Raw genomic sequence first — 26,945 nt, forward strand, 5'->3', positions numbered from 1 at the left:
GAATCATTGACTCAATCTGTGTAACAGGTAGGGACTGGTATTGATCTTTAATGATGGTGAAATCATAATTTCCTTTTATGAATCCTCTGCCATGTATAATGATTTGTATTACTAATATGCCTTCTGGTCTTTCTTTTTCTAAAATCAGACATCTGCATTTCGTCCATTTTTTATTTTATTTTACAGCCTAATGATGAGAAGTGTTGCTGTTTAAACCAGCAGTAATGAACACCAACAGGATGTAGTCAGGAGCACCCTTGATGGGATTTTCATCAGCTCGTGACCTTGTCTTCTTAAAGCCCCACTTCTAGCGAGGAAAACAAAATAGTTATCATGCAGATTAGCCTGATTTAGCATGGCTTGCTGTGGCTTGAGAGACTAAACGTTAACCCACTTTCTAAATATACTGACAGTGGGACAGTGACTGTCCAGCAAAGGGAAAAGCACATTGAACTGGGTGACCTACATTCGGTTAGCTACCATGCAAACAGAGAACAGATCAAGCTCAGCAGCGACGTCAGCTTCTGACTGACTGGGAAGATTTGACCATCGAAACCCCAAAACCCAATACCAAATACCATCGGTTAAAGTTTGTGTGTTTCAGCTGTAAGAGGTCAAATGTTTTTATGCTTAAGCGGGACCTTCTCACTATTGGGCTGTTTCCTCTTAAGGTTCCCAGAGTTGTATAATAAAAAATCATATATATTTTATAATGTCTATGACAATGACCGATTGTCATAGATTACAATTTTTCGATGTTAAATTGAATTTAAAGCGAGGGTTAAAAAGCACCATTTAAACAAGCAAACAAACAAAAAAAAAAGGCAAAGAAGCCAATATTTGCTAATATGACACTTCCTAGTGTTTATCTGCAAATCAAACGGAAAAGACTGAGAGAGAGAGAAATCCTCCCAAGAAACACTTGCACGCATATGGATCGTCACATTGCTGGTCTCTGCTGCCCCCTATTGGCGCATTGTGTTATCACAGGAGAAGACAGTAAACAGGAAAGGAACCCGACGCACCAAAACAAGCTGCTTAACACAGATTTACAAAGATCCACAGTCTTCTCCAGCTTAGCTTTGACACACATTCGTCCACAGTGACGCTCTGATTGTCTACAGTTTAGCTTCCCCTTCGTGGAGACACACTCCGTGTCGGCGGTGAAGATTCGACCCCGATCACGGATTGGCTGGTCTGAGGAGGAGAGCGAAGACGAGGGAGACTCCAAAAATACACCCATCATCCAATCAGAGGGAGCCGCTCTGCCCTGGAACATCGATGGAGAGCTGGTGGAGATCGCCAATGAAGTGCTCATCAGGTGGGACTGGCTGTGTTTCAGGACTAAAACCCAAATCACTACTGATCCCACGCATTTATTTGAGAAACACTGTTATGTCAAATAAGGTCAGTTCACCCAAAACACCGTCTTTTTCTTCGTGGAAGTATAGAAAGGTTCTTTAAATGCATCTGCTTCAGCGTATAGTTTTCACTCCCACCTTAAAACAATCAACCTTGACTAAAGCTGGCCAGTTTTAAGTGATTCTGAAAGTAAAGCAGCTAACTGTTGGCACCCTTGATAAAGATTTGAAAAAAGACACACACAAAAAAAACAAAACAAAGCATGTTTTTTTTTATTGCAGAATCAATTTGGGCAACATTTATATAATTTTATTGTTTATTTCCTCACTTTTTATATAATTTCTCTAAATCTGCTAGATGAAGTCAGTTTGTATTAAGTCTCCCTTCCAACATCTATAAAGAGGTTCCACAAGGTGCTGAGTTGGGTTCTTTGGTAACCATGCACATGTGTTTTTGTGCTGAGAAGACACAGTCAGACATACAGTTTCTCTTCCTTTATTGCCCTTTGGAGATTTTGTGCATACTCACTCTTTTCTAAAGTTTTCTATCCTCAAGCACCCATATTAGTACTCTTCATCCGTTTAAGGTAAAATAAAAATAAAAAAAATCCTGTCAGAAATATGAGCAGCTTTCCACTCACTTATGCTCTCTGGTGCTTGCAGACACACTATCTTGGGTTGTGGTTGCCGCTGGGTTGGTACTGAGTTCTTTTAAGTGTCATTGTTGCTGTTATGTTATTTGTCACTGGGTTTCTCAGTTCTCTCTCTTTTTTTTCACTTTCTGTAGGTGCAGAAGCAGACTTCTTGGGTGTATTATCTAGATCCTATTCCTATCTTCCTCAACTCTCTCAGAGAAAACTGTAATGCTCCATTTGTAAAAGTAAATTTGTTAGGTTGCTTCCTATTGCTATTCAGCTACACGCGGTTAAACAAAATTAACTAAATAAACAGATACAAGCAACCTTTGAACAGCATTTATTTGCAGTCATTTTACAAACTGAAAACATCTTTAAAAAACTATCTTCAGAATTAAAAATTAATAGACTGAAGCCATGTAAAAGATTTTCGGTTGCTTGACTGAATTGTCCCTTTTTTCGTAGAATACTTCGTAATCGCTGTTTGTGTTTAGGGTCCATCCGAGACTCATCGCTCTGTATGGGGAGGAGGTACATGAGGCAGAGTCAACAGTCACCTGCAGCTGCATCTGAGAGCGACAGGAAGAGCTACTCCGTATCTTGGCCCAACATCTGTCACCATGGTAACCAGTCCCACAGATGCTCCCTAGATATTGGATTTTACTGCCAATGTTGCTGTAATGTAAAGTGAAAAAAAATCGTTTGTCAGCTAATTGTCTGACTAAGAGACTTACAGAAATAGACCCATATTATCACACATCCTCCACCGTACCCAACAGTGGGGATTTATAGCAGTTAATATGTGACTTACTATCAAAGTGACTAATAACCATTCTTTTACATTCAAATTAATGTTTACAGGTCTCATTTGTTTTATTAACTCCATTCTGTGTTAGTGTTGCTTTCTACACGACACAGACAGTGTTTGCATTGAAATGACTCACATTTGTACCTCATTTTTACTGATCCAAAAGTTTTATAAGTGAATATTTCTCAAGATTTTTGTTTTGTTTTTGTTTCCACATTATTTTGTGGTTATAATAGAAAAGAACAACAACAAATGTTTAAATAAAAAAATCTTTTATTTTAATAGGGGCGTAATGATAAAAGCAGTGAGACGCTCCAGTGCAGAACAAACTTTCATAAAAAAAAAAAGAAATAAAAATGTAATAAAACATTCAAACACTTGCATGATGTGTATTTCTATGACATGTAAAAGATGAGGGATGAAGTTGTTTCAACAGTTTGCATTCACAGAATACAGAAAGGTAAAACAATTATCTGGAAACATTTTATTTTTCTAAAAGCCTCTTTCGAGAGAATGTCATTTATTTCTTTGGCGTAGTTGGGTGGAGTTTCATTTTAATCATTTTCAGTGTTTCCATTATGCATTTTAATTTAATTTCAGCACATTGTAACTTGTAAAATACTATATAAATTAAGTTAAATTAATAAAATATTTTGTCATATGGCTAGCTCATAATTGTTTCTAATAAAGGCTTCGTAAGACATTGCGCCCCTGTGATCTCTTGGCACCATCTTTCAAAATACCTGTATCTGTTTCATTTTTGATACCTGTGAGTTTATCCTCACAGGTAGCAAAAGTAAATGCTGATTTTCTTAAATGCTGATTTTTTTCCCCAACACATCTGAGAGACAGGATGCTTTACTTGGTTAGTTGTCGGCACTGCCAAGACAACTTTTTGTCTAGGTGAACAATGAAAATATGTGGATTTACTTCATTTGTTATCTAGATGTGCCACAAAATTCTGCCAAAGGAGCAGACGCAAGCATACCAGTGACAAAAGGGAAAACGGCAAAATAAAAAAAGAAGAAGAAGAAGCAGCATTGTATCCCATTTCCCAGCATTTTTTTTATCTGTGTCCCGCTTTCAGAACACAAAATTTGTATTGCTTCCCTTTTCCTGCACACTCCTGCAGCCCGCTGCAGTCGAGTGTCGACTGCAGCTGTTGGATGACGCAACGCAACCAGTGAGTCTCGTGCTCCATCACTGCTGACCAGCAGGTAAACAAAATGAAGGAGCTTATTCCAAAGGTATGAACCAATCAGGAGCAAGGTTTCCAATCCCCTGAGATCATCAGAAAGTCACTTGGTTTGGTTCTTCTCCAGTGTTCGTCCACAACACAGGAAGCTGTTTTAGTTATCCATCTGTCCGTCCGTCCGTCCATCCATCCATCCATCCATCCATCCATCCATCCATCCATCCATCCATCCATCCATCCATCCATCCATCCATCCAGTGCTGCGGTCTTCCTCAAGGCCAGTCTCTCCTTTGTGAAGGCACATTTGGTTTATCAGTTCAGGTGCATTCAGGATGCTTTCATCCTCATCCGTCATTGCTGCAAAGTTTTTGCACAGCTTTGTTGTGAACTCTGCCCGCTGCTAATGCCCCGACGTCACAGCGAGAGGCAGCAGATGAGTTTAAGTAGAGCTCTCCCTCTTGTTGAGTTTGGGAACGTAGTCCCAGCTGTCTCTATTTAACTCTTCCTGCTTCTTGAAGTTCCTCTTAAAGAAGCCACACTGTAAATCAGACAAACAAATGGTCCCTATTAATTTTTACTTTGTTACACAGAATTTTAAGAGATTTTATACTCTTAAAATAACAGCAAACAGTGTGAATATATGTTTCCTCAATAAAAATCCATACTGGGTGTTTAAAATGAGCTAGTTACCTTATACAAACACCAGATGAGAGCGGTCAAGATGATCAGTCCTAAAACTAAACTGACGGCGATAATGAAAATCTTCACAGGCATTGAGGGTTTCTGGGTAAAAACAGCTTCCACCACCACCTGGAAATTATTAACACTTTTTAACAACCAGACCTGTTGTAATGCCCTAAACAATTTGGGGGGAAAATGCAGCGCCTTAACAAAGCCTTGTTTATATAGACACACAGTATTCAGCGATAGACTTGGGTTTCCTGTTTTCAGGTATTTTACCAGTGCAGGTTGATCCTTGATTAGGACAGTGTGAGCATCTTCTCTGGGCGACAACACGGTTGCTGTGCTCTCCAACTTCATAACATGATGACGGCCCTGAGACAGAAAGCAGCGTTTATTTGTAACATGGAGAGCAGCCTGCTTAAATGTCAGCAGAAACTGATTAAATTTTTGCAGATACGCAGCAAAAACATTAAATCTTACCACATATTTCTGGTCCAGTTTCTAGTGCAAATATCTTATCTCTTAGTCCACTTGAAATAATTCAAACCTAATTTACAAGTAACTTTTCAGCAGGAAATATGTGCTTGATTAAAGTTAATAATTCCTTATTTTTAATGATAACATTAAGGTAGATTATTCCACTTATAACTAGTCCCTTTTCATCAATATTAAAGACTTATTGACTTAAAACAAGCTTGTATAGCTTGCTTAAACATTACTTGTAGGTCAGTTTTGACTTATTTCAAGTGCACTTATATATTTGCACTCGAAACTGGACTAAAAATACTTAGTAAGATTTTGTGTTTTTGCAGTGTATGCAATATTTATTTTCACAAACTAACACTTTTTAATACAATTTATACTTCATGTTTAAAGGACTGCAGGCACAATTGGGTTAGAAATCCCTAAATTAATGAATGTCAGTTTAACAACATGTTGGTCTGGTGTCGGAATAAACAATTAGTCTGCAATTACTTAAAAAAACAAAAAGAAAAAAGAAACATTCAACTTGTACAGTAAGATCATCTGAACTGGTTACCGGTGCTTGCAGCAGCACAGCAGGATTCAGGCTGATTTCCAGCTGGATGGTAGCATCTCTGCCCGCATCCAGGTTACCAAGACGACACACCAGGTGCTCACACAGATTATCGACACGGCCACAGAACTACACAAACACACATATGTAAAATAGTTTAACTAATGAAAGTCAGTTTGTCACCTGGATAGGGGAGCAGTAATTCACGACTACATCTCGGCTCACTGGCGACCTGCTGCTCAGAAATCAAAAATTTGATCTTTTCCTGACCAGTGAATGCACCATGCCTGTGCTTTGTTGAGCTGACAACAAACACCTTTCACTGTTCATGCTGATCCTGGGGGAAGACTCAGTGTTCTCATTATTAGTGAAACGTTTAAAATAGATGTCAGGGGCGGCACAAAAGGTTAAGAGGAACCTGTATTTTGCAACATGTCTGTGGTTCATTCAGGCTACAATAAAGAAAAATACAGAAATATGTCAGTAAAACTTTAATTGATAAAAATGTAGAAATATTCTATTTTGTTTTACAATTTTTTAATTTTTTGTGTAAACTGATGGTCACAAATGATTTCCAGTTTTTAACATAGGAAAAGTAGTTTAAAGTCTGATTTGAAAAGTTACAAAATGTAATATAATCACATATTATAGCTGCTAAAATATATATTTGAATCACCTGAAATCAGTAGATAAACAGCTCAAGTCCAGAGATCTCAAATTCTGATTGATGCATTTCTAATCCTGCTTTATTTACGACCTGACATTTTCTTTGGTGCCACTGTGACTTTAGCATTTAAACATTCATGTAACCTTGGCTGCCTCTGTTTGTCTGATGAACTGCTACGTACATACCGAATCACATATTTCTGAGAAGAAAAGATCATCTTACCATTGTGCGGGTGGTGGTGGGAGAGAAGAAGAAAATGATCTGTTTGATGAATGAAGCCTGGGGAACGTTGCAGTCCTCACTGACTGAAATCGTTTTGTCACTTATTGAGCACGAACCATGTGATGACTACAGAAGGAGACAAAAAATTAAGTTATTATGAAAGATCCTTTCCAAAATGTCGTCAACAGGCAGTATCTAGTGCTACCACTATAGTCATTTTTGCTTTCCTCGGCATTAGGAGTGATAGAAACTTGGACTCTTGATGTTTTTACCTTCCAGTCGATGAGCTGAAGCAGTCTGTGTGGGTACGGTGCCAGGATTTTTGGCAGTGCAATCTGAACCACTGTGTTTAACGCCTTGCTGGGTCCAAAGTTTAACACCTGCATGAAAACAAAATACCAGACAACCCAAAAGATTCAAGTTCAGTGTAAGGGATTTCAAAGGTCTAGTAGAAGAAATAACAATCAAAATTTTATCAGGGTTTTTTTTTTCAGCCGCTTTACAGATTGGCAGCTTTTTGTTTACAGTTGGTATGAGATGTACCAAAGAGGATCATGGTTTACGGTTTAATAATGACTTGATCTAAAGATATGGTTCTGCATGCAACACACTGGTGTAACCAAACTTTCCCACTTTTCTATATTTGCTGTGTGCGTGTTATAGTTGTAAATTACCAAACAGGTGTGAAAAATGGCTTATATTGAGTAGCAAAACATTGTCAGAAAATTTCCAACATCTAATGACAAATGTTGTTGTCCTTAGGTGCTGTGTCTTCACAGTAAAGACACAAATAAATTGAATTTTAGATTAATAAGTTCAATCAGCAGTATTAGGAAAACACTTTACATTTTCCCAGTATTGTGAAAAGAAGAATAAACGCAGACACTTCAGTTATTTTGGAGCATAATTGAGGGAGCTCTCGAAGAATCAGTAGTAAGTATATGCAAGATGTTCGTCTCAATATGAAAATATAATCAAAATATTAATTTGAGTAATTTAGTGCAAAAAGCCAGACTCATACTCTATATACCGCAGATTCATTACACAGTTATATATTTCAAGCATTTATTTTTTAAGAATATGTAAAGGGAATGAAAACCATAAGATAATTTCTCAGACAAATTTAATATTATTTGTGATGTAAAAAATAAAAATAAGAAAAGTAATTTGCCAGTCCAGTAATTTTTCTCCTAAAATCACTTCTATCTTGTCCCTGGTTTAATAATGGATTTACAAAGAAAATGCAACAGCTTGGATAAAGTCAAGTTGATGTTCTATAATCACAACAATGTTAGCTTTTCGCTTTAAAAATCTGTTTTTAATGGTCAAAAAACAGACCATTAATCTGATCTTTGGAGAAGCTGAATTTTCTGTTGCCATTAGCTGTAAATCACAATCATCAAAGCTAAGTGAAATAAATACAAAATAAATTACTAAAATAGGAGGAACATTTTTGATGCTATGTCACCTGTAGCTACTGAACACAGTTAAAGAAACATCTGAACTTACCTTAAATGTGTAGTTGAATTTTTCAGGGTAGCAATCAGCTGGAATCAAGTCTTCATCTCCAAACACAAAAGACTTTGGAGTCACAAAACTGTAAACACAAAGAAGGACATTCAGCTGGCTATGAAGCATCTCTAATGTTTTCCTACCTACAATTTTGTATATTTTCATCTCTCTCCTTTTATTTCAGCTGTAATGTATCTAAATTTGACTGACCCGTGGATGCTGACACCAACTCCATGTTTCAGAGGAAGAACAAGAGTCATGCTGTTATCTCGGAGAAACTCATCCATCTCGTAATTGTCACTGCAAATGGAAAAACAAAAACATTTCTTTAATGGTTTTTATCTGTAATAACCTGAAGACATCTCTTCTGTAGGATCACTGCTTTAAAGCTAAGCTTCAGTGATGACATCAGGGGCGACGGTGAGGTCATTACCTGCTGGTGTTGATGTTAATGCGAATGTCGCCAGGCGTGCTGTTCTGACTGACATCCAACAGAAAACTGATATTCATCTGCAAAAAAAAAAAGGGTGTAACACTTTATTTGATTTGAAGACTGCCACGACACCGTCATAAACATGACACAACACCTGTCATGAACATGAGTAAGTCTTCATGATTATTTATGACTGTTGTCATAAAGTGTCATTCGGTAAATCATGACACTTTTAATACAAAGTTGACATTATTCAAAATGTCTTTGTTATGACAACTTGACATTAACCAAGAAATCATGATCTGACATAAATTTGTTATAAAAGTATTACTGATTAAACTTTGGCTTTAATAACATAAAGCTACATAATTTTTAAAGTTTAATGATTGGAGGAGTCTCTTGGTTTCACCTTTGAACTGCTGGATGTTCTGAGACAGGAGGCTAAGGAGCAATAACAACTCCATAAGTTCATAATCATAGTTGCCAGACAGTGAACAATCAATGTGGTGGGGAATAAAAGCATAACCTGTGACCTTTTTAGTTTTGACGTTAACATTTATACTCTTAAGGAATGATTTTTATAATTTGGTGCTCTTTTGATCTTGTGTAAAGCTGTCAAAAGGAGGACTGTTTCCAGCTACTTTCTAGACCCAGAATCCAGCATCTTGTGAGAATATTCACACTACTTGAAGTTTACCAGATTTTTTATTTATTTTTTTTCCCCGAAGAGTTTTTGCGGCGCTAGTGGCTCGTATTATTTGCGACAGCAGGCAGACAGGAAAGAGGGCGAGGAGAGGACATGCAGCAAAGGTTGCCCGGATCGGGAGTCGAACCCGCATCGAGGACTACGCCCCAAACGTGGGGCGTGCTAACCCCCTGCGCCACCACAGCATGCCCCAAAGTTTACCAGATTTGGCTGCATTGTAACCACAAACCATGAGGTATATTGGGGGTTATTGGCACCAGCTTAGCACATAATATTGCATTGAATTGGAAGGAAATATTACATTGATAAAAAACTATTTTACAAATAAACATCTGGAAAGAGTGGTGTGTATTTGTATTCACACTCCATGAGTGAAAGCTTTGATTACATTTCATTCCAATCTGCCCAGAGCATCTTCTTCCACATGTGACTAACAGGGATTCCTTGTGGTTTTCTGACATGTTTGTGGCCGAAGTGTCAAAAACTCAAAGGGGCATGAATACTTTTGCAAGGGGGCCCATCGTAGAAAAGCAGCTGTTGTGAAATTGATAAACCAAGGTGTTATGCACAGCGGGATGAGTAACAGTGCGATTACCTGAGAGAGGGCTGGGAGGACGAGGCTGGTGATTCTGCAGTCCACCCTCACGTCTGTAGTGTTCACTTCCTCAGTGATATCACAACTAATCACGTTGCCCTGCTGCTCATATGAAAACAAACATGAAGATTTTAGAGGGTACCCAGGTCTAAGAAGTTATCTCTAGGGTTAAAGCTAAGATATTTGGTTTTTCATTTGGTGTGAAGCATACTAAAGTGGGGATTTACAAAATGTAATGAGTCTGGTTCCAGATCAGCAATTACTTTTGCTTTCTTCCACATCAAAGGTTAAATCTTCCAAAGTAGAAACATCAAAAATTTGCCAGAACTGAGACCTTAATTAGTAAAACCAAACGATGGTTTCTTCCTCTCTCTGTTTGACGTAAACTCACATTATGCAGCACTTTGATATAGTGGATGTTGTTGGGGAATCTCAATGTCACTCGAGGCAGGAAGGCATCATCTCCAGAGTTCATCAGGGAGGTTTTCAGGATGATCTGTCCCGAACCGAGCGCGAAGAACTTCTGCTGTCTGTAGACAAGTAACAAGATCAACAACAAATATCAATGTTGGAGTTCCACTTATAAATAACATGCAGTTCCTGTATGGTGACTTAATCAGTGTTGTATAGTAACGAAGTAAAAATACTTCACTACTTTACTTAAGTATTTTTTGGAGTACTTCATACTTTCCTCGAGTATGAAAATTTTTGATGACTTTCACTTTTACTTCACTATATTTCCGAACTTAATTGCGTACTTTTACTCCGATACATTTTCAATGTGTGGTTTAGTTACTCGTTACAAAAAAGCGAGAGAGAGAAACAAAGTGTTTTGATCCCACCTACTGATTAGCAAGTAGCAAGCAGGCTACCGAACAAAGTCGGTATCCTGCTAGCCTGGGCTTGTTCATCACCACCAATAGGATACACCTGTTTCGCTTCTCCCATTAAACACAAAGCAAGTCTCGCAATCAGCAGCAGCCACATGGAGGAGGAGACGGAGACCACAACGACTGCAACTACGTCGGACACGGCTCCAGGGGAACCACCAGCTGGTGATAGGGTGACCAGACGTCCTCTTTTTCCCGGACATGTCCTACTTTTCAGACCTAAAAAGATGTCCGGGGGGAATTTAAAAATTGTCCGGGATTTTGGTCAATTGCCTCAAAACACATTACATAGCTTACAGTGCATTGTAGGGCACTGCGCACGGCGCTGCGTGTCACGTAATCCCTGAGCCGCGTCAGTGGGCAGCGCTCCCCCCCCCGCTCCAAAGTTTTCTGGGTTTTTTTTTTCTTTTGCATAATGACCAGTTGTGTGCACCACCTATTGACTGATTCACTGATTTGTGAAGTAGAGTAATCCTAACAGCTCTTTTTCTTCATGTTGGCCGCATTTTCTGTACTATTTATTTTTCTCATTTTCAGCACTGACCTTACTTGAAGGGAAAACTTAAGGCTTACAAAAACTTTGTATTTTCTGTCCTGGAGGGTTTACTAAGAAGCTGGTTCAGTTGTAAAGCAGGTTAAGTTAACCTTGTGCTATAGGTAAAGCACCTAATTTTCTTAACTAAATGATGCCTGCAGGTATATCTATTAGCAGGTTTAATTTTGCCTGCACTTGGTTGGGTACATTATTTTAAGTGTATTTGACAAGTTTACCAAAATATAAAAAATGTCATTCAAACTGCATTTGCTTTGTTTTACTTTTTACTTGTACTTTTCATTACATTACTTGAGTACATCCATTTTTACAGTACTTTCCATACTTAAGTACAAGAAGTTTCAGATACTTTAAGACTTTTACTCAAGTAACATTTCAGTCAGTGACTTCGACTTTTACCAAAGTCGTATTTTGGAGAGGTACTTATACTTTTACTTGACTCTGAGATTTCAGTACTTTATACAACACTGGACTTAATTCTTCAACATGTTATCTTATTTCCATCATCTGTATTAAATCAGCCTGTGGTGAATCCCTTAACTGAATGTGGATGGTCTCGTTATCTTGAATCTCATTTTCACTGTGCTGCTTCCTCCCTCCGTCTCTTAATCTGCTGATAAACGCCGCCATTCTTGTTGATGGTAATCCCCTTTTCACAATGTAGAATATCTGTACATTTAATTAGCTGAGCGTTGCAGAAGTGAGTGCAGCTGAGAAATATCAGCTCAACTCCATCCAGATATAACTTGAGATAATGGACGGAGAGAATAAGAGGTATTTAAATATGCAGATTAAAATGCTGGCTGCTTTTAGAGTTCAGTGCATGCAGTGAACTCTAAAGACAGAACAGGTTTGTTCTCTGTTTGCCTGCAACTAATTATCATCATGTGTTTAGAGGGGAAAAACGTCCATGTTTTTTTTATTATTATTACAGAGAGGAAGAGCTCATCTTTTGAAGTCTTACTTGAAGTATAGCTACCTACATTGACTTGTGAGGTGTTTTCAACTGCGCTGTCACTTTTCTTTTTAGTTTCCTCCTCTATCTCTTTCTTTCTTTAGTTGCACAGAATACTTGTTGTGCCTGTTTCATGTGTGGGTGCTCATGTTCTTACTGCGGCAGCACTAGTTCACTTGACAGCTGCATGTTGGTCGAACAGTTCACCATAGAGCAGGAGCGAGCAAACCGAGTCTGACGGAGAGAAAGAAAGAGAGAAGCATACTGTTTATGACACCAGTAACAATGAATGAAAGCAGAAGTCACCGATGTTCTTACAAACACCTCCTGTGACCCTGACTTCTGACCCTGAAGTTACAGATGATTAATAATAATGACCACATGACTCACTCCAGCTGTGCATTCCTCTTTCTTAACTGTTTCTCTGCTCTGTTTTTGTGAAACACAGGAGCCGGATGTTAGCTAATGTGCTGCAGGCGCTGCAGCTGTAAACACATCTGGATTAGCAGCAGGGTTTGCTATTAGGTATCTGACTTTAAAGCAGCTATTTTCCTCCCTTTAAATCAATTTATCTAATGAACTGGGTTATTCAAAGTAGTATTTAGTATTTAGATTTTAATATTATTGTTGTTATATATTTTATTTCTTAGTAGAGAAAGAAAATACTAATCTATAAGAGGCTTTTATTTTGAAGGGCACCGAACAAAGTCCATGTTAATACCTTGTTGATCACTCATTTTACCACAAAGAACCTAAATTTGAAAAAATACACTTGCAATATTCCAACGTATATATAAAATTAAATCTATTATGAAGTAACATTTTGTTGTTTTGCAAATGAAACATTTAACTTACTGTGTGACACAGATTGATACCTGATTGGTGATGGTGTTATGATGTCCTGCGCTGTGCTGCAGAATGGGTTTTATGGATGCTAATTTTCTGGATGGGGTTTTGTGGCTCCTCTTTTCACTGAGGCCATAGGAAACTTCAAACTGAACGGGAGTGTAGATGTCTTTAACGTCTTTCTGTAGATGAGAAAAAAACCATTTAGCGGTGAAATAAAAACACTAAACATCTTCACTACTGATCTAGTCAGGAATCAGCATGTTTTACTGTTTTGTGCTTTTACCCTTTGGTAAGCCACATGTGTTGCACAGCTGGGATGGCCGTGTCGTGCCTTCATATGACCCCTCGTGCTGTTCGATGATCCGTTACCGTGGAAATAGAAACGATGTGGGAAAGATGGTTTATGGAGGAGGTCGGAGGTCAAATTATACTGAAGCTCTGGGAGAAAAGAGGAAACATCTTCCATGTAAGTAAGTCAAAGTTATGTATTATTACAGATTTAATTCTTAAACATTGAAACTAATAGTTTTGTATTTTTGTAATATATATTAAAATGGAAAGTAGGAAAGTGGGAATGTCACTTATCTTCACAGGACTTTAAAGACTTAAAATATTACACAATTTTCTTTATTTCTATAATGTACCTATTGCCCCTCTGTGGTGTTTAAATGTGACACTGAAGCAGATCGTAACGTTGAAGCAGACAGTCTGAGTCTTGTGATCTTGGCATTGCGCCCCCATCTGATCAAGCTTCTCAGGCAGAATCAGAGAAGCTTTCACTTGAACCACTGGACGGGTCCTATGGGGGTAGAACCAGAAAAAACTTTTTCACACCATAATCAGAAAATCAGAAAACATAAAGTATTTTTATGAGTTTACCTGAGAACCACAGCTGAGTCTGAAAGGAATGCTCCCACTGCCACGTCTGTAGAGACACAGTTTATCCACGTTAAGCGCTGATCCAGTGAGAACAGCACAAGACAATGTGGCGGATACAGACACATGGGATCCTTTACCATTGTAGCCGTTATCGTCGATGTCAATCCCAGAGTTCAGCGACTGTCCAAACATCTTCAGGTCATGACCCAGGGATGACCCTGTAATCCTCTGAGGTCACAGAGTGGAAATCAAGTCTAAGTATTACTTCATACATATAATACACAACAAAACTTAAAATTACTTCTTTATACATGAGTGACCAAGAAAGAAACTGAAAAACTCTCAGAGTACAACAAATCTTGTTAGGTCTTATTGATTTAAACACACTAAGTGCTAGGCCTGACACAATAACAAAGTTTACTGGGTGAGAAATTGTCCTAGAAATTAGTGCGATAAACAATAATATTGTCATTTTGAGACCATTCTCAAGTAAAATACTGGTAATGCAAGTTCACCCTCTAGAAGACTAATACATTTTAATTTTATGCAGAACACACTGGAAGACATTTTACATTTCTAAAAGAAAACACACCAATCAAAAACAGTAAATAAAGTGGAAATAAAAAACACACACAACCAAAACCAGATACAAAACAGATTATGATGTAAAAAAAAAAAAAAAACTGCCTCAGAATGGAAATTATGTAGTTCATTTCAATTTACCATGGAATCAGCTGATTAATTGCTCATTGCGACAAAGGCTACGCTGAACTGCTTGAACACTGAGCTTCGCAGCTCTGTCAGCAACACCTTTATGCAAGCGCCTCTGGCTCTGTGTTGATGTTTGTACCTGTGATGGTTTTGGTGAAATACCCTCCTTCCTGCCATTGTAGATGTAGACGGCGCCTTTGAGGTCGTCTTCCTGTGGAGCGCCAACAGCCACATCTAAAACCACACACAGAAGCTGGTTTTACTGTTTCTGTGAGAACTTCTTCTTTCAGTCTTTTGTTTGTCTTTTTTTACTGTCACACAGGAAACAATGTATGTTGCTCTTTATTTAAAAATGTTCTCCCTTGCAATGTATAATTTTTTTGTTGGGGAACTTTACCAACAGATTACCTCTTAAAATAGTCATAATATATGGCTTTTAAAAACTATATTACTGTTTAAGTAAAGCATTCTGTGATATTTCCTGTGTACTTGATTTTTCAACATCATTACAGCTAAAGTTAAGCTTGTTGCATACAAACATAAAGTGCAATTATTTGAAAAAAATATTCACATCTTTTTACCTGTATTAATTTTCCTGTTAGATAAAATTACAGCTGCTGGTCTCTTAGAGTAAGTTTCTATTTCCTTCCACTTCATAATTATGTTATGTTATTATTGTTAGTGTACTATATAAAATCCCGTTGAAATACTTTGAAGTTTGTGGCTGCAGCATGACACAATGTCAAAAACTTGAAATGGTGTGAATATTTGTCTAAATTAAACACTGTATGTGAACATGGGAAGAAAAACAATCTTATCATTTAATATTTAACCTCAGTTCTTTGAAAGAAGCCTTTAACTTTTCCTTTTTCCAAAAGCACACTGAAACGGAAACGCAAACATTCACTTAGCAAATATTCAATCACCAGAATAAACACTGGCTTGACTTACTGAACCACATTAATTTCCTGAAAACACCAACTTAGCTCTAATCCTATCTACAACTCAAATGAATTTCAGCCTCATTTTAAACCCACTCACAGTACTTGGCTCCTAGCAGGCCCCACATGTTGGTGGGTAAATGTGTACGTCTCCACAATATGAGAAATACAAGCACTCAAACGTAGCTTTTTATCTCGCAGTGGCAGATTACAGGGCATGTTCATTTACAGAGCAGCAACAGTTTGTCATTACAGTTTAATGAACTTAATAACACACTCCACCCCTCACACACACCCACACCCACGCACACGCACACACAGATGGTGAGGGGGCTGTGTTGTATATGTGTGTGTAGGTGCAATGTGTTAAAGGCAGGATGGCGCTCTGTTATCAGAAAGTGACAACAGGCACTGAGGGGGGTGGCTGTGGCCCTGGGGTTGTTTAGCCCAGCATGCCACTGAACAACGGTGGTGGTATTTGATAAAGGGGCAGAAAGGCAGGAGATCTAAGCAGAAAGGAGAAAATCAGCTCTTAGCTCTTCCTAGTTACAACTGCTGAGGTGCCCTGGAGCAAAACAAATCCACCCACAGCTTCTTCACTTGAGCTTTTAAGTAGACGTACAAAGGGACTAAGGCTACAATTAGCCATTATTTTAGTCATCAATTATTCTGACAATTAGTCAAATAATCAGATAAACGAAAAGGCACATTCTGCAGATTTTTCATTTAACCACTTAAGCTTATTTTATGCAACAATGAAATGTAAAAATTGCAAATAAACAGATTATTCAATTGCATTTATTGCCTAAAATGCAATAACATAGCAAAGGATGCATCTGCAGCTAAATAAATACTTAAAGAAGTCCTATCTGCTTGACTTAACATCAGTACAGTATTGGGCTAAACTGGTGATTATTTTTTTAATTAGCCAATTAATAATTGGATAGTAAAAGGTACTCAATAGAAAAATGTTGTAGAATTTGAACCAGGTGAAGATAAAACTATTGATAAAACATTATAGATGTTTTTTTCCCATCTAAATCTAAAATTACTGCTCTGAAAGTGTTTTTTTCCCTCAGAAAATGCCATATTTTAGAGTTAGCATACTCCAGTTACAAATAAATCTATTACTAAATTAGCTGACAATTATTTCAATAATGGATATTTGATAATGCTATGATATAATTAATTGTTTCAGCCTGAAAATGGAAGTAACGTTATTAGAGTCAATAGTATTATTTGTCACTGTCACAATTTCTTCAGGCTGTGCAGGTGTGGTTCTTACCTGGATAGCCATCATCATCCAGGTCTCCAAGGTCAGCAATGGTCTGCCCAAACCGTGCCGCATAAGCATCGCTGCCAGTCAGCTTAAACTCCGCCTCCTTCAGCTGAGCCTTTGTGAGAATTCAGCATATTCAGGGTCGATTCCTTAATATTTTGCATCTCACATTGCATACTGCTCAATATTTTTAGCCAAATTTTGAAAGAAACTAGAAGTATTACTTGGATGGATGGATGAATGTTCCTACCTCCCCCTCATTAATGTACACATGAACTCTTCCCTCTTCCCTGGACGTCCCCGTTGCCATGGGAGCACCAACCAGCAGATCCGACAAACCATCAGCATTCAGATCCACCACACAAACACTGGAGCCGAAATAAGACCCCAGCTGGAAAGAGACCAATCTTTTAGACAAAAATGTGGTGCATTGTTCCAACTTATGATGAAAAGAAAGGCTCACTTCATTTCCAGCAACTTCTGAAACCACCTTCAGCATTTTGCTGTTCTCTGTTGAGAAGATGAAGGCCTGAAATGTGCAAACACAAACTGACTTCAACCGTCGAAGCAGGCGATAACTTCAAGAAACTCACCCAGTTACAAAAACAAAGCAGATATTTGATTAGATTGCATTAGGGTCAAGCACGTGAAGTATAATTGTACATAAATAAGTGTCGTGGTCCTACCTTGCCCTTCTGATTGTACTGTGGAGCTCCACCCACCACCTCAATGGAAGAGGGACTCTGGAAGTGACCGGCTCCAACGGCGTAACCTGAAGCATCAGGACGCACTATCAACAAACCAATATCTACTGCAGTTTATGGAGAAGAACTGAACATCATATTTGCACTCATTGGCAACTGAGGATAAAACATATTAAATGAAATTAACATCAACAATAGCAGAAGTAGTTACTCTGATTCAACATATTTAAGTCAAACATTTCATTTTAATAGGCACTTCAGTCGCACCACCATCTCCAGCATAAAAATCACATCTTAGGTTTGGTTGTTTAAAGGAAGTAAATGTATTTTTGCAATGCTGCGACTGCTGCTGACATCAGCCTCCCTACCCCCACTCACACAAACCACTTCCTGTTTAGGGAGAAAATGGTTTCATCACCTTCCACAGTTTGATGAGTTGAGGTTGATGTTGGGAGCCACAAGGTTAGACCCCACACGCCAATACCCATACTGCCTTTACTGAACATTTACTAGATAATCAAGTCATTGTAGGATGTATCATTATATATTTCCCCTTGTATTTAAATCTACACTAAACCTCTAAGAGGGTGGGTGTATAATAGTTGGGTTGTCTTCTGTTTGTGAATAAATAATGTTGTGTAGGTTTGTTTGATCAGAATAAAAGACCTGCATGTGACATTTAGCATGATGTATCTTTGGTTTATAACCAGATAAGGCAATGGGAATGACACATTTATGACAAGGTGACATTAAAACTCCCAAAATAGAGATGAGAAAAAGAAAGTACACCCTCTGCCAATTCTAAGGTTTTATTGTGTAAAGCACAGGTGTCAAACTCAAGGCCCGGGGGCGAGATCTGGCCTGACATAGCTTTTTATGTGGCTCTGTAGATTCAAAATTACATTAATAAGACCTTCCAGTTTTTCACAAATCTGTGAAATTCACACAAAATCAACAAATTTCCAATTTTCTTTTTCTGATTTTACTGCAAATTTTCTCAAAATTGGTCAAAAACATTGAATCTGTAACTGATACGGCGAGTGATAAAGAGTCACATTTAACATCATACATTACCGCAAATATTGTCAAAATTTCTTATTAACATTTCTAAATATTCACCACAAAATCTCTAATCTTGATTGCAAAAAAGAACACTAAAACACAAAATCCCAGAGGAGTAGCTACTTATTGATATCTTTACAGTTTAATTGGTTTTATCAATATATTTTGGCACAACCGGCCCTTTAAGAACATTCAGATTTTTGATATGGCCCAAAATGAAAATGAGTTTGACCTCCCTGCTATGAAGGATCTGACCTCACCAGATCAAAACAAATACCTAAATCTAAACTCAAGTATATATAAACACACAGCACAGATTCAGGACACAATTTTATTTTGATAATTGTGTCCAAAAAAAAAAAAAAACTTGGAAAATTACTAAATATGTAAGACCCTCAAACTTAAAATGATTCTATCAATAAGTGCATGTTTAAAATAACAAAGCACCAAAACTGTAATGTGACATACAGTCATAATCAGTAAATTACAATATGATGAGGTTCGTTCCTCAGATTAGAAATACCTTTTGAAGATAACCTTTAACTAAATTGAACAGCTTTATGAGTGTGGGAAACAAGATCAGTAGATAAACTTGTTAAAACTCATTTCCTTCTGAGCTTATGTGTTTTCTCTGAACATCACACCTTTTCGACTGATTTCCTGCTCAGCATACTTTGTGAGAGATAATAGATGCATCTGGCATCCACCTTGAAATCAGGAAAAATTCAAACATAAATGTCTATCTAAGCTAATCTTCCAGACATGTGCATTTAACATGGTCTTAGGTGTATCTCGCAAATATAAATATCTTTAGCATGATGATAAAAACATAAGGAGCATCTGTGTGAGAGTGAGACTGAACCCTCCCTGCTTTCACTGTATCTAAAATGTGTTTGAAAAGCCAAATGAAACGTGGTGTAGCTAACTGAAACAGAGATAAGAGACAGGTGCACAAAGTCCTCTTTCAGCTCAGCATGTCTGCTCACTTTAGCAGTATTTCTAACTTATAATGAATCCTGAAGTAACAATAAACATAGATGGCTTTTAAACACAAGAACTATGCTTCCTAAAATACATTTGTGCATATTTACGCCACAGAATTGGAGGTTTATAAAAGTGTAGCTGACAATAGACAGGTTTGTTCTGGTTCCTGATGAAGATGTTTGGATCAGAAATAATGGAGATAGAATTTATAGAACTGAAGAAAGCATACAGAAAAGACACCAAAGACTTTGAAAAACATGCAAAAGGTATTTGAATGTGTTTAATCCAAAATGTCTTTTGGAATTAAACACATTTTAATTAAAAAACATTTTAAGCAGAGTGTTACTGCTTGAAATGTAAAGATATGAAGAGATCCAGTTTGCTTGAACTGTATAACAGAGTATCAGGATGGTTAAATCTAAATCTAACTAAATAACACACAACTGCAGTTTATGGTTTATACTGATTGTGCAGGATAAGGATCAATTGTTACCCAGATAGCTCCCATAGCTGACAGCTCCTGTCTCATCATCCTGATACACCGACATCGAATTGCTGGAGGTGTTGTAGACCACAACTGAGCCCGTCCAGTAAGAAGACCCTGGTGCTCCTACGATGATCAGATCCTAAGAGAGAACGAACTTGTGTTGAATTGTTCAAACTGAAAACTCAAGGTTCACAGTAAACTTTAAAATCTGGATTACAGTAGATTGTGATGGTCTTTTATTAGCTATAAGTTTCTAAATAAGGTTTTATAAAAACAAGTTGAAAACATTTGTCTTTTTTTCAAACAATAGAAACTAAAATGACAAACTTTGTTTCTATCAGCTTCTTATTTTTAAAGCTATGACCCATTATGAATAGACACATACTAATAATTAAACCAGGCAATTTTTAGATTTCAGATTTCCCCCAAGAACCCCCCAAAAAAGAACAGGAGCAGCCAGATCCGGTTAACAACAACTCTCTCTGATGCAAATGCTGTCACTGAACAAAAAGGATTTCAGAAACTATGTTGCCTCTCTGTTACTGACCTGTGTCAAGAAATTGGAAATGCCCGCCTGACATGACCCGTAATCCTCACCAAACTTCCTCTGGTGGTCTGTGAATGATGGACAGAAGCGGTCAGATGTGAAGGTGAGCGAATTATATCGAAATGTTTTCCTGGACAGCTGCTGCTTTCACATACCCACACTCTCACACACACACATACATCTGTATCTCTTGGTATGGCTATGATTGCTTAATCTTGAACCATAATATCAAGTCACTGGGGCGCTTTAAAAACAACAATTCAGGCAGAAAAGGAAGTGCCTGATCCAATAGGATTTCACAGCTGAGTTTCATCCTCAGACTTTGTCTCGATGAGGAAGCAAGGTCAAGAACCCTTACAACGCCATGACATCCTAATCATGTAGCTGTGGATAAAACACTTGTGTGTAGGGGTGTGTGTGTGTGTGTACCTTTGTAGCAAGGGATAAAGTGCTGGTAGGAGGTCAGGTCACTCTCATAACGAAAACAGACGCCATTAGGAAGCTTGTTGTTCTGGCCGTCTTTCCTTGAGTAATACACGTTCTTCCAGCGATGAGCACATGCCTGAACATGCACGTATACACACATATAACACTTGAAACTCACAAACAACATCTGACAAGGAACTATTACTGAGTCACACATTAGACTTAGACGGTCATAGCCTGTTCTTGCGTTGTTTCTCTGAGATATTGCGACAGAAAACGCTAACCTAAGCAATAAATCTGAACCAGCCACGGCCATACGAGACGCCGCCATGGTGACAGAAATCTCCAACCCTATTATCACATTGCTAGCAGCTTAGTGTTATTTCAGTCTCGTTGTATACTTATTAATTTTATTAATTTTGCAACAGAAATCATCACATGGCTGAAAGCTGTGTCATGGTTTTAAATTTAGCTGTTTGTTGTGCAGTTGCTCCATGCTATGGTTAATAACTTTACCAAGATGCAAATGCTTTTGTCAAAGCCTCAGAAGTACTGAATCAGAAGGAAACTATTCTGAAAAGACATTCCTATTGACCACTTGAACAACTATAAATTATTGGAGGGTGTTTATGTCATTGGAAATGTTTTTGGAAGTGTTCTCCATTGGGTGTTGCTGTTATTTGAGTGTTTCCATGCTAACAGGAAGCTAATTTAGCACAATAGTTGCTGGCCAACATTGTCTATATCTAATCTACATGTTGGAAAATGCCTTGGTTGTCTCCTGCCATGCAGAAAAACTAGGAACACAAGAAGTGCAGCAGATATAGAATGTGTCAAGTCTTGTTAGTTTGGACAGTTCTGGCATTTTACAGTGTTAAGATCTCAGAAGTAAACTGAAGACACAATCATCAATCAATAAATCAAAAGCAGAAATCATATTTAGAGATGGTAACTGGTAACTGAAATCATTCCTATTTTCAGACTTATTGCCCTCCTGGTCAAAAGTGAGTAAAAATGATCATTGAACTCATCATATCTAAGAGCTAAATATACCTTTTGGTGTGGAAGTTGTTACTAAAGGAGATAGTTTCATTATCTGTGTGAAAGCACAAATATGTCAGAAGCTATCTAAAAGGAAGCTATTTTCTACCATATGTTGAAAAGTTCATCCAGGCTGTAAAAGGGTGAGAGAGAGAAAGACTGCCAGTGATAGCTGGAAGATCAGTGGCGTACATAAAGAAAGGCCTTAATATCTTTTTTCGACTTTCAACCTCTGTCTGCCGTGGAACATACAGGGAATAACATTTTTTATTTCATCTTCATAAACAGAGAAAAAGTCAAAAAACAGCCACAATGTGCTAAAAGAATGAATTGTGCATTACCAGGACACGTCCACCATTTTCTCTGGGTTGTCTGGACAAACTAACACCCAGCCACTGGTGATCACTCTCCGGTTCACACGTCTTCCCACAACTTAAAATGTCTGCACACACATACAAAAGTTCACTGTCACTTCCAGAAGGCGAATGTTGTTTTCACTTTGGCAAAACATGCAGATTTGTATGGGCTCTTTTTGTTGTTAATAAGTCAGTGTCAATGTATTTGTATACTTGAATGTATTGTTTACTCATGACCTGCATCTTTGCAGTACCCTATAAAAGCTATAAAACCATTTTATTGTTCCAGTTTGATAGTCATTCACTCATCGCTTACCTTTGTGAATAGATTTAAAGGGGGCTTAAAATGTGAATACAGAGCTGAGCAAAAGTATTTGCCAAATTTTGTCAGGGTACAACTGCAAAGTTCAATGGGATTTTATCCAACAAACCGAAAAGTCAAGGGAAGATTATAGTTTTATGATATATCTTGAAAATAACAATGTGAATCTGTGAATAAGAAGTGTTTCTATATGTGCACATATCACTAGTAAATGTGTTTCCTTGATGTTCGTTAAACACACAGCATAAACAAACTCTGACCAGCAGAAAGACGATCGCATCTGCGCTTCTCATCCATAATGTTGCAGCGAAAAACGGCTCCTGGAGATTGAGTCAGCTGATGAGAGGAGTTAGCCACTGGAGCTCCGACCAGCAGCCTGAGTTAAACGGAGGGGAAATGAAGACAGGGTTAGTGTTTTTTTCTGTCTGAATGGTGAGCTGTGTGTGAGGCTTCAGAGAGCTTCTCTTTATTTCCAAAAACAGACTAATTAATGTGCATGCAGACAGCAGCAGCACACAGAGGTCTTCACATGGATGGACCTCTAATGAATTGCACTAATTAAAGACGTTTCACCAAACAAATATCTGTATGTGTAGGAACAGCAGTATGTTTGGTTTAAATCACAGCTACAATATATATGATCCACAAATACTGTTTGCAATGATATTTAGTGACAAAACAAAAATCAGTTAGACAATTACAAACAATATATTCTAAAAGCAGCTTTTAGACGCAGTTTAGTGCATTTGAAACATAAATGGACAGCGAAAGCACAAAAGATTAAATAAACTCAAAGCAGATGAATGCCTAATTTATCTGGGCTGCAAAGAAACAATATTTGAATAAAAATATTTTAGGCTTGGATGACCAGATGGTTAATACGTGACTAACAATCAATTAGATCCAAGAAAAATTTCTAACATATACTGTTTGATGAATAGAGTTGATATCAGACTAACGTAGGATAATCTACAGATTAATGGAGTTTCGTTGAAGGACCGATTATGGTTCAACAGAAGATAAATGGCAGTTCAATACCGTACAAACAGAGATTAGATTCAGACCATTTTTCAGAGTTGTGGCGATGCAGCAGCACAGAGTATCCAAACATCGAGGAGTGAGGGCCGTTGAACACCATGCTGTGCTCCTGATCCAGATTATAACCTGCCGCAGGACAGACCAGAACCAGAACCAGAACCTGGACTGGAACCAGGCAGAAGACGATACCCATAATGTCCACTGATGGGTGCAGACAACCTGTGGGACAGAAAAAGAAGATAGGATCTTTCAGAATCTTGAAAACAGCAAAACCTGTAAATAGTGTATTAATTCATAAGTTTTTAACCCTCTTTTTTTACCCAAGCTTTGCTTTCACATAAAACATAGTGAGTTTGTTTTTATTTCTTGTTGCTCATTTTCACAAATAATGACAATATACTTACATTTAGACTAATTCTGATCCCTGTTGGGCTAGTTGATTTATTTTATGTGAAACATCATGACTACTGACAAGTAAAAAAAACCTCCTGTTAGTAGAGAGTTTTGGAATCATAGAATCACAATTTCTTACAGTAAACAATGACCAGACCACAAACAAGTTAGTTAAGTCAATTGTTGCTTGTCAAAGTGTGTAAGGAACGTCTCTAGCTACAAAATGATAAACTTTCTGTATGAAACATCCATCAGATGAAATCTCCATCTAAAAAAAAAAATAAATAAATCAGGTACAAGGTACACGATAACATAAAACTTAGGAATTTAGTTTCCTCCATCAATCTTCTAACACCCTTGTCCCTAGTGGGGTCAGAAGGGGTGCTGGTGTCTATCTCCAGCTAACGTTCCAGGCGAGAGGCAGGTTCACCTTAGACAGGCCGCCAGTCTGTCACAGAGACAGACAGGACAAACAACCATGTACACACACACTCACACCTAGGAAGAATTTAGAAAGACCAATTAACCAATTTACCTAACCTAGCATGTTTTTGGACTGTGGGAGGAAGCCAGAGTACCCGAAGAGAACCCACTCCGCTCAGAAAGACCCCGGGCCGGGAATCGAACACAGGACCTTCTTGCTGCAAGGCAACAGTGTTACCAACTGCGCCACTGTGCAGCCGGAATTTAGTTTGACTGTCCAAATTATAAAGGTTTTCATTTTAAAATAAGATCAGACTTAAACTCCAAAGAGCGACAAATATTCCTCAGTTTAGGATAAGCGTCACTAAAGCAAATGACAGGGTTTCCTCCAGCGTATTATCAGCCTGGTGGGCCACCAAGCTTTACTTAGCCCCCCACCAGGCTGAGTGTTGTTTGTTTATTTTAAATAGGGTTTGGTTTTTATACACCAGTAACAGTGGTAGTAAAGACAGATTAAGCTAGGTTTATAGGCGACACACTGAAAAGAGCACTATTGGTGTGCTACAGTTGCACCCTGTGGACTACTGGTGGACTGCCCTAATGCCCCCACTACCGGGCTTGACAGGGTTTCTGGGGGAAATCCTGCAGAAAACTAAGGTAAACATAGTCTTTTTTTAATTTATCAAACAAGCTGAAATAGTTTGAATAGTTAGTCAAGTATAAGAGGTTCAATATAATGATCTAATCTATATACAGACTAAGAAGTTGAGAAAATACTCCGGTACTCCCAAAGATCCAAATTAGTTGCAAGAAATGTGGCATGTCAGGATGTCAGCTACCCCCAATGTCTTAACGTGCAACCACATTTTGGCTCAGACCATCTGATGTCAAGAGGAACCCCAAACAGAAGTAGGAAGTAAAAGAGAGAGGCTGGAATGAGCTGTGGTTAACTCCCACCTCTTAAACCAGCCGCTGTGAACAGGGCTGTTCCAACAAAACAAAAAAAAAAACCCTGAGGCTGACTCACTTCATCCCTGCTCTATTTGGATCACCTCACCTTACAGACACACCTTTTACACAAAATTCAAGAAAATGTTCCCAAGTTCTTAAAAGGAAAATGCCCATTTTTTTCTGTGATGCTCAAAGACTAATTTTTTAATAAGCAAAAAAAAATCTAAATGTTAATTAAACAAGCTGCTAAACAAAGACAGCATCCTGTTTCCCCTGTTACATTTAAGCGCGGTTCCACATAAAAAAGTGAGCTTAAAGCCATATTTTGCGAAATATTAGACTGTCACAATGTTTAAATCTTCCTAAATTCTTTATTGCTTAAAACAGTTTTAGCATAATTAAATCGAGAATGCATGGAATTTTGCCGATGTTTTCCTCTTCGTTTTAAGTAAAGTAAGTATTTTAAAGTTGATAACTTGCCACAAGCTTATTTTTAATGTGTTTGCTACCTGAATATACATAAACTCCAATATATTGTGGTGTGTTTTATCATCTTCACGTAATCTTTATTTTTATTTCAAATTCCACATGGAATTATTTAAAAAATAAATAAAAATACCAAAGCCGAAACAATTCCTGCTTGGATTCTTACATAAGCATTATGAAAGAAAAAAAAATCATTAATTAAGGACATTAACGAACTTAATTTTCTGTCTTGAACACCTCATAGAGGTTACATACCCCTCAGACAGCTGTGAGCCTGTCAGGTCAAAAAGCTTCAATCCAGAACGAGTTTTAAAAAACAGACTAGCTGGTTCTTCAAAGGGACTCCGGTAAACTCCTCTCAATCGCGCCAGAGACTTGTTGCTGAACCCCCCCTGCTGCTCCACGCGACAGCGCGCGGAGCTTCAGAGATTTTACAGAAAAAGAAAAAAAGGAACTAAAGAAAAAAGCTTAAACCTCAATGAAAGCAAAGAAAACCCCTGAAAGACTCGAGTTTCAGCTGAGTTTCAATGAGACTGAGAGCCGTCTGAGACCCTTCCTCTGTCTCCATGTGTCTAACGGTGTTTCCTCCAGCATCCGCCCAAAGTGAGCGCGACGACAGCTAGCGCGCGGCTGTGCGTGAGTGTTTGTGAGAGCGCGCGGGTCTAACGGTGCTCCCTCTGCGGTTATCATCAGGGTGTTATTAGAGTGAACTTTAATACCATTTAACACGTCTGAACACACAAACACTCAAAGACAGTATAGCTTTAGGAAGAACGAATAGAGCAACATCCCATGGGATTTCCCTCTGAACTCT

General features: G+C 38.0%; 2 protein-coding genes across 7 annotated transcripts in view; one reads left to right on the forward strand and one right to left on the reverse strand.

The window, feature by feature from the left end:
• The window catches only part of cerkl (ceramide kinase like), a 30,731-nt gene extending 27,224 nt beyond the window's left edge, over positions 1–3,507 (forward strand). For 4 of the 6 annotated variants that reach the window (XM_014470223.2, XM_023337094.1, XM_023337097.1 and 1 more), the window contains one exon: positions 1,125–2,582. In XM_014470223.2, coding sequence (XP_014325709.1) covers positions 1,125–1,406 — 282 coding nt within the window. In that variant the 3' untranslated portion in view covers positions 1,407–2,582. Of the gene's footprint in view, positions 1–1,124 lie in introns of all 6 variants that reach the window. The other 2 variants (XM_023337096.1, XM_023337099.1) reach the window with 1 other exon arrangement.
• On the reverse strand, positions 3,060–26,745 carry itga4 (integrin subunit alpha 4). Its single transcript, XM_023337093.1, has 29 exons — positions 26,387–26,745; positions 23,905–24,097; positions 23,101–23,216; positions 22,504–22,604; positions 21,125–21,257; positions 20,696–20,763; positions 20,155–20,287; positions 17,598–17,683; positions 17,375–17,440; positions 17,162–17,302; positions 16,918–17,026; positions 14,831–14,925; positions 14,118–14,208; positions 13,981–14,026; positions 13,746–13,900; positions 13,385–13,539; positions 13,128–13,280; positions 12,410–12,486; positions 10,246–10,384; positions 9,855–9,956; positions 8,554–8,630; positions 8,331–8,420; positions 8,118–8,205; positions 6,881–6,988; positions 6,609–6,734; positions 5,723–5,848; positions 4,960–5,055; positions 4,690–4,809; positions 3,060–4,537 (listed from the first exon to the last, which is right to left on the reverse strand). The coding sequence occupies exons 2-29, from the start codon at positions 24,069–24,071 to the stop codon at positions 4,439–4,441; spliced, it is 3,063 nt and encodes a 1,020-aa protein (XP_023192861.1). The 5' UTR covers positions 24,072–24,097; positions 26,387–26,745; the 3' UTR covers positions 3,060–4,438.
• Positions 26,746–26,945: the final 200 nt, after the last annotated feature.

The sequence above is a fragment of the Xiphophorus maculatus genome, chromosome 7 (assembly GCF_002775205.1).
Source record: "Xiphophorus maculatus strain JP 163 A chromosome 7, X_maculatus-5.0-male, whole genome shotgun sequence".
NCBI classification, from domain to species: domain Eukaryota; kingdom Metazoa; phylum Chordata; class Actinopteri; order Cyprinodontiformes; family Poeciliidae; genus Xiphophorus; species Xiphophorus maculatus.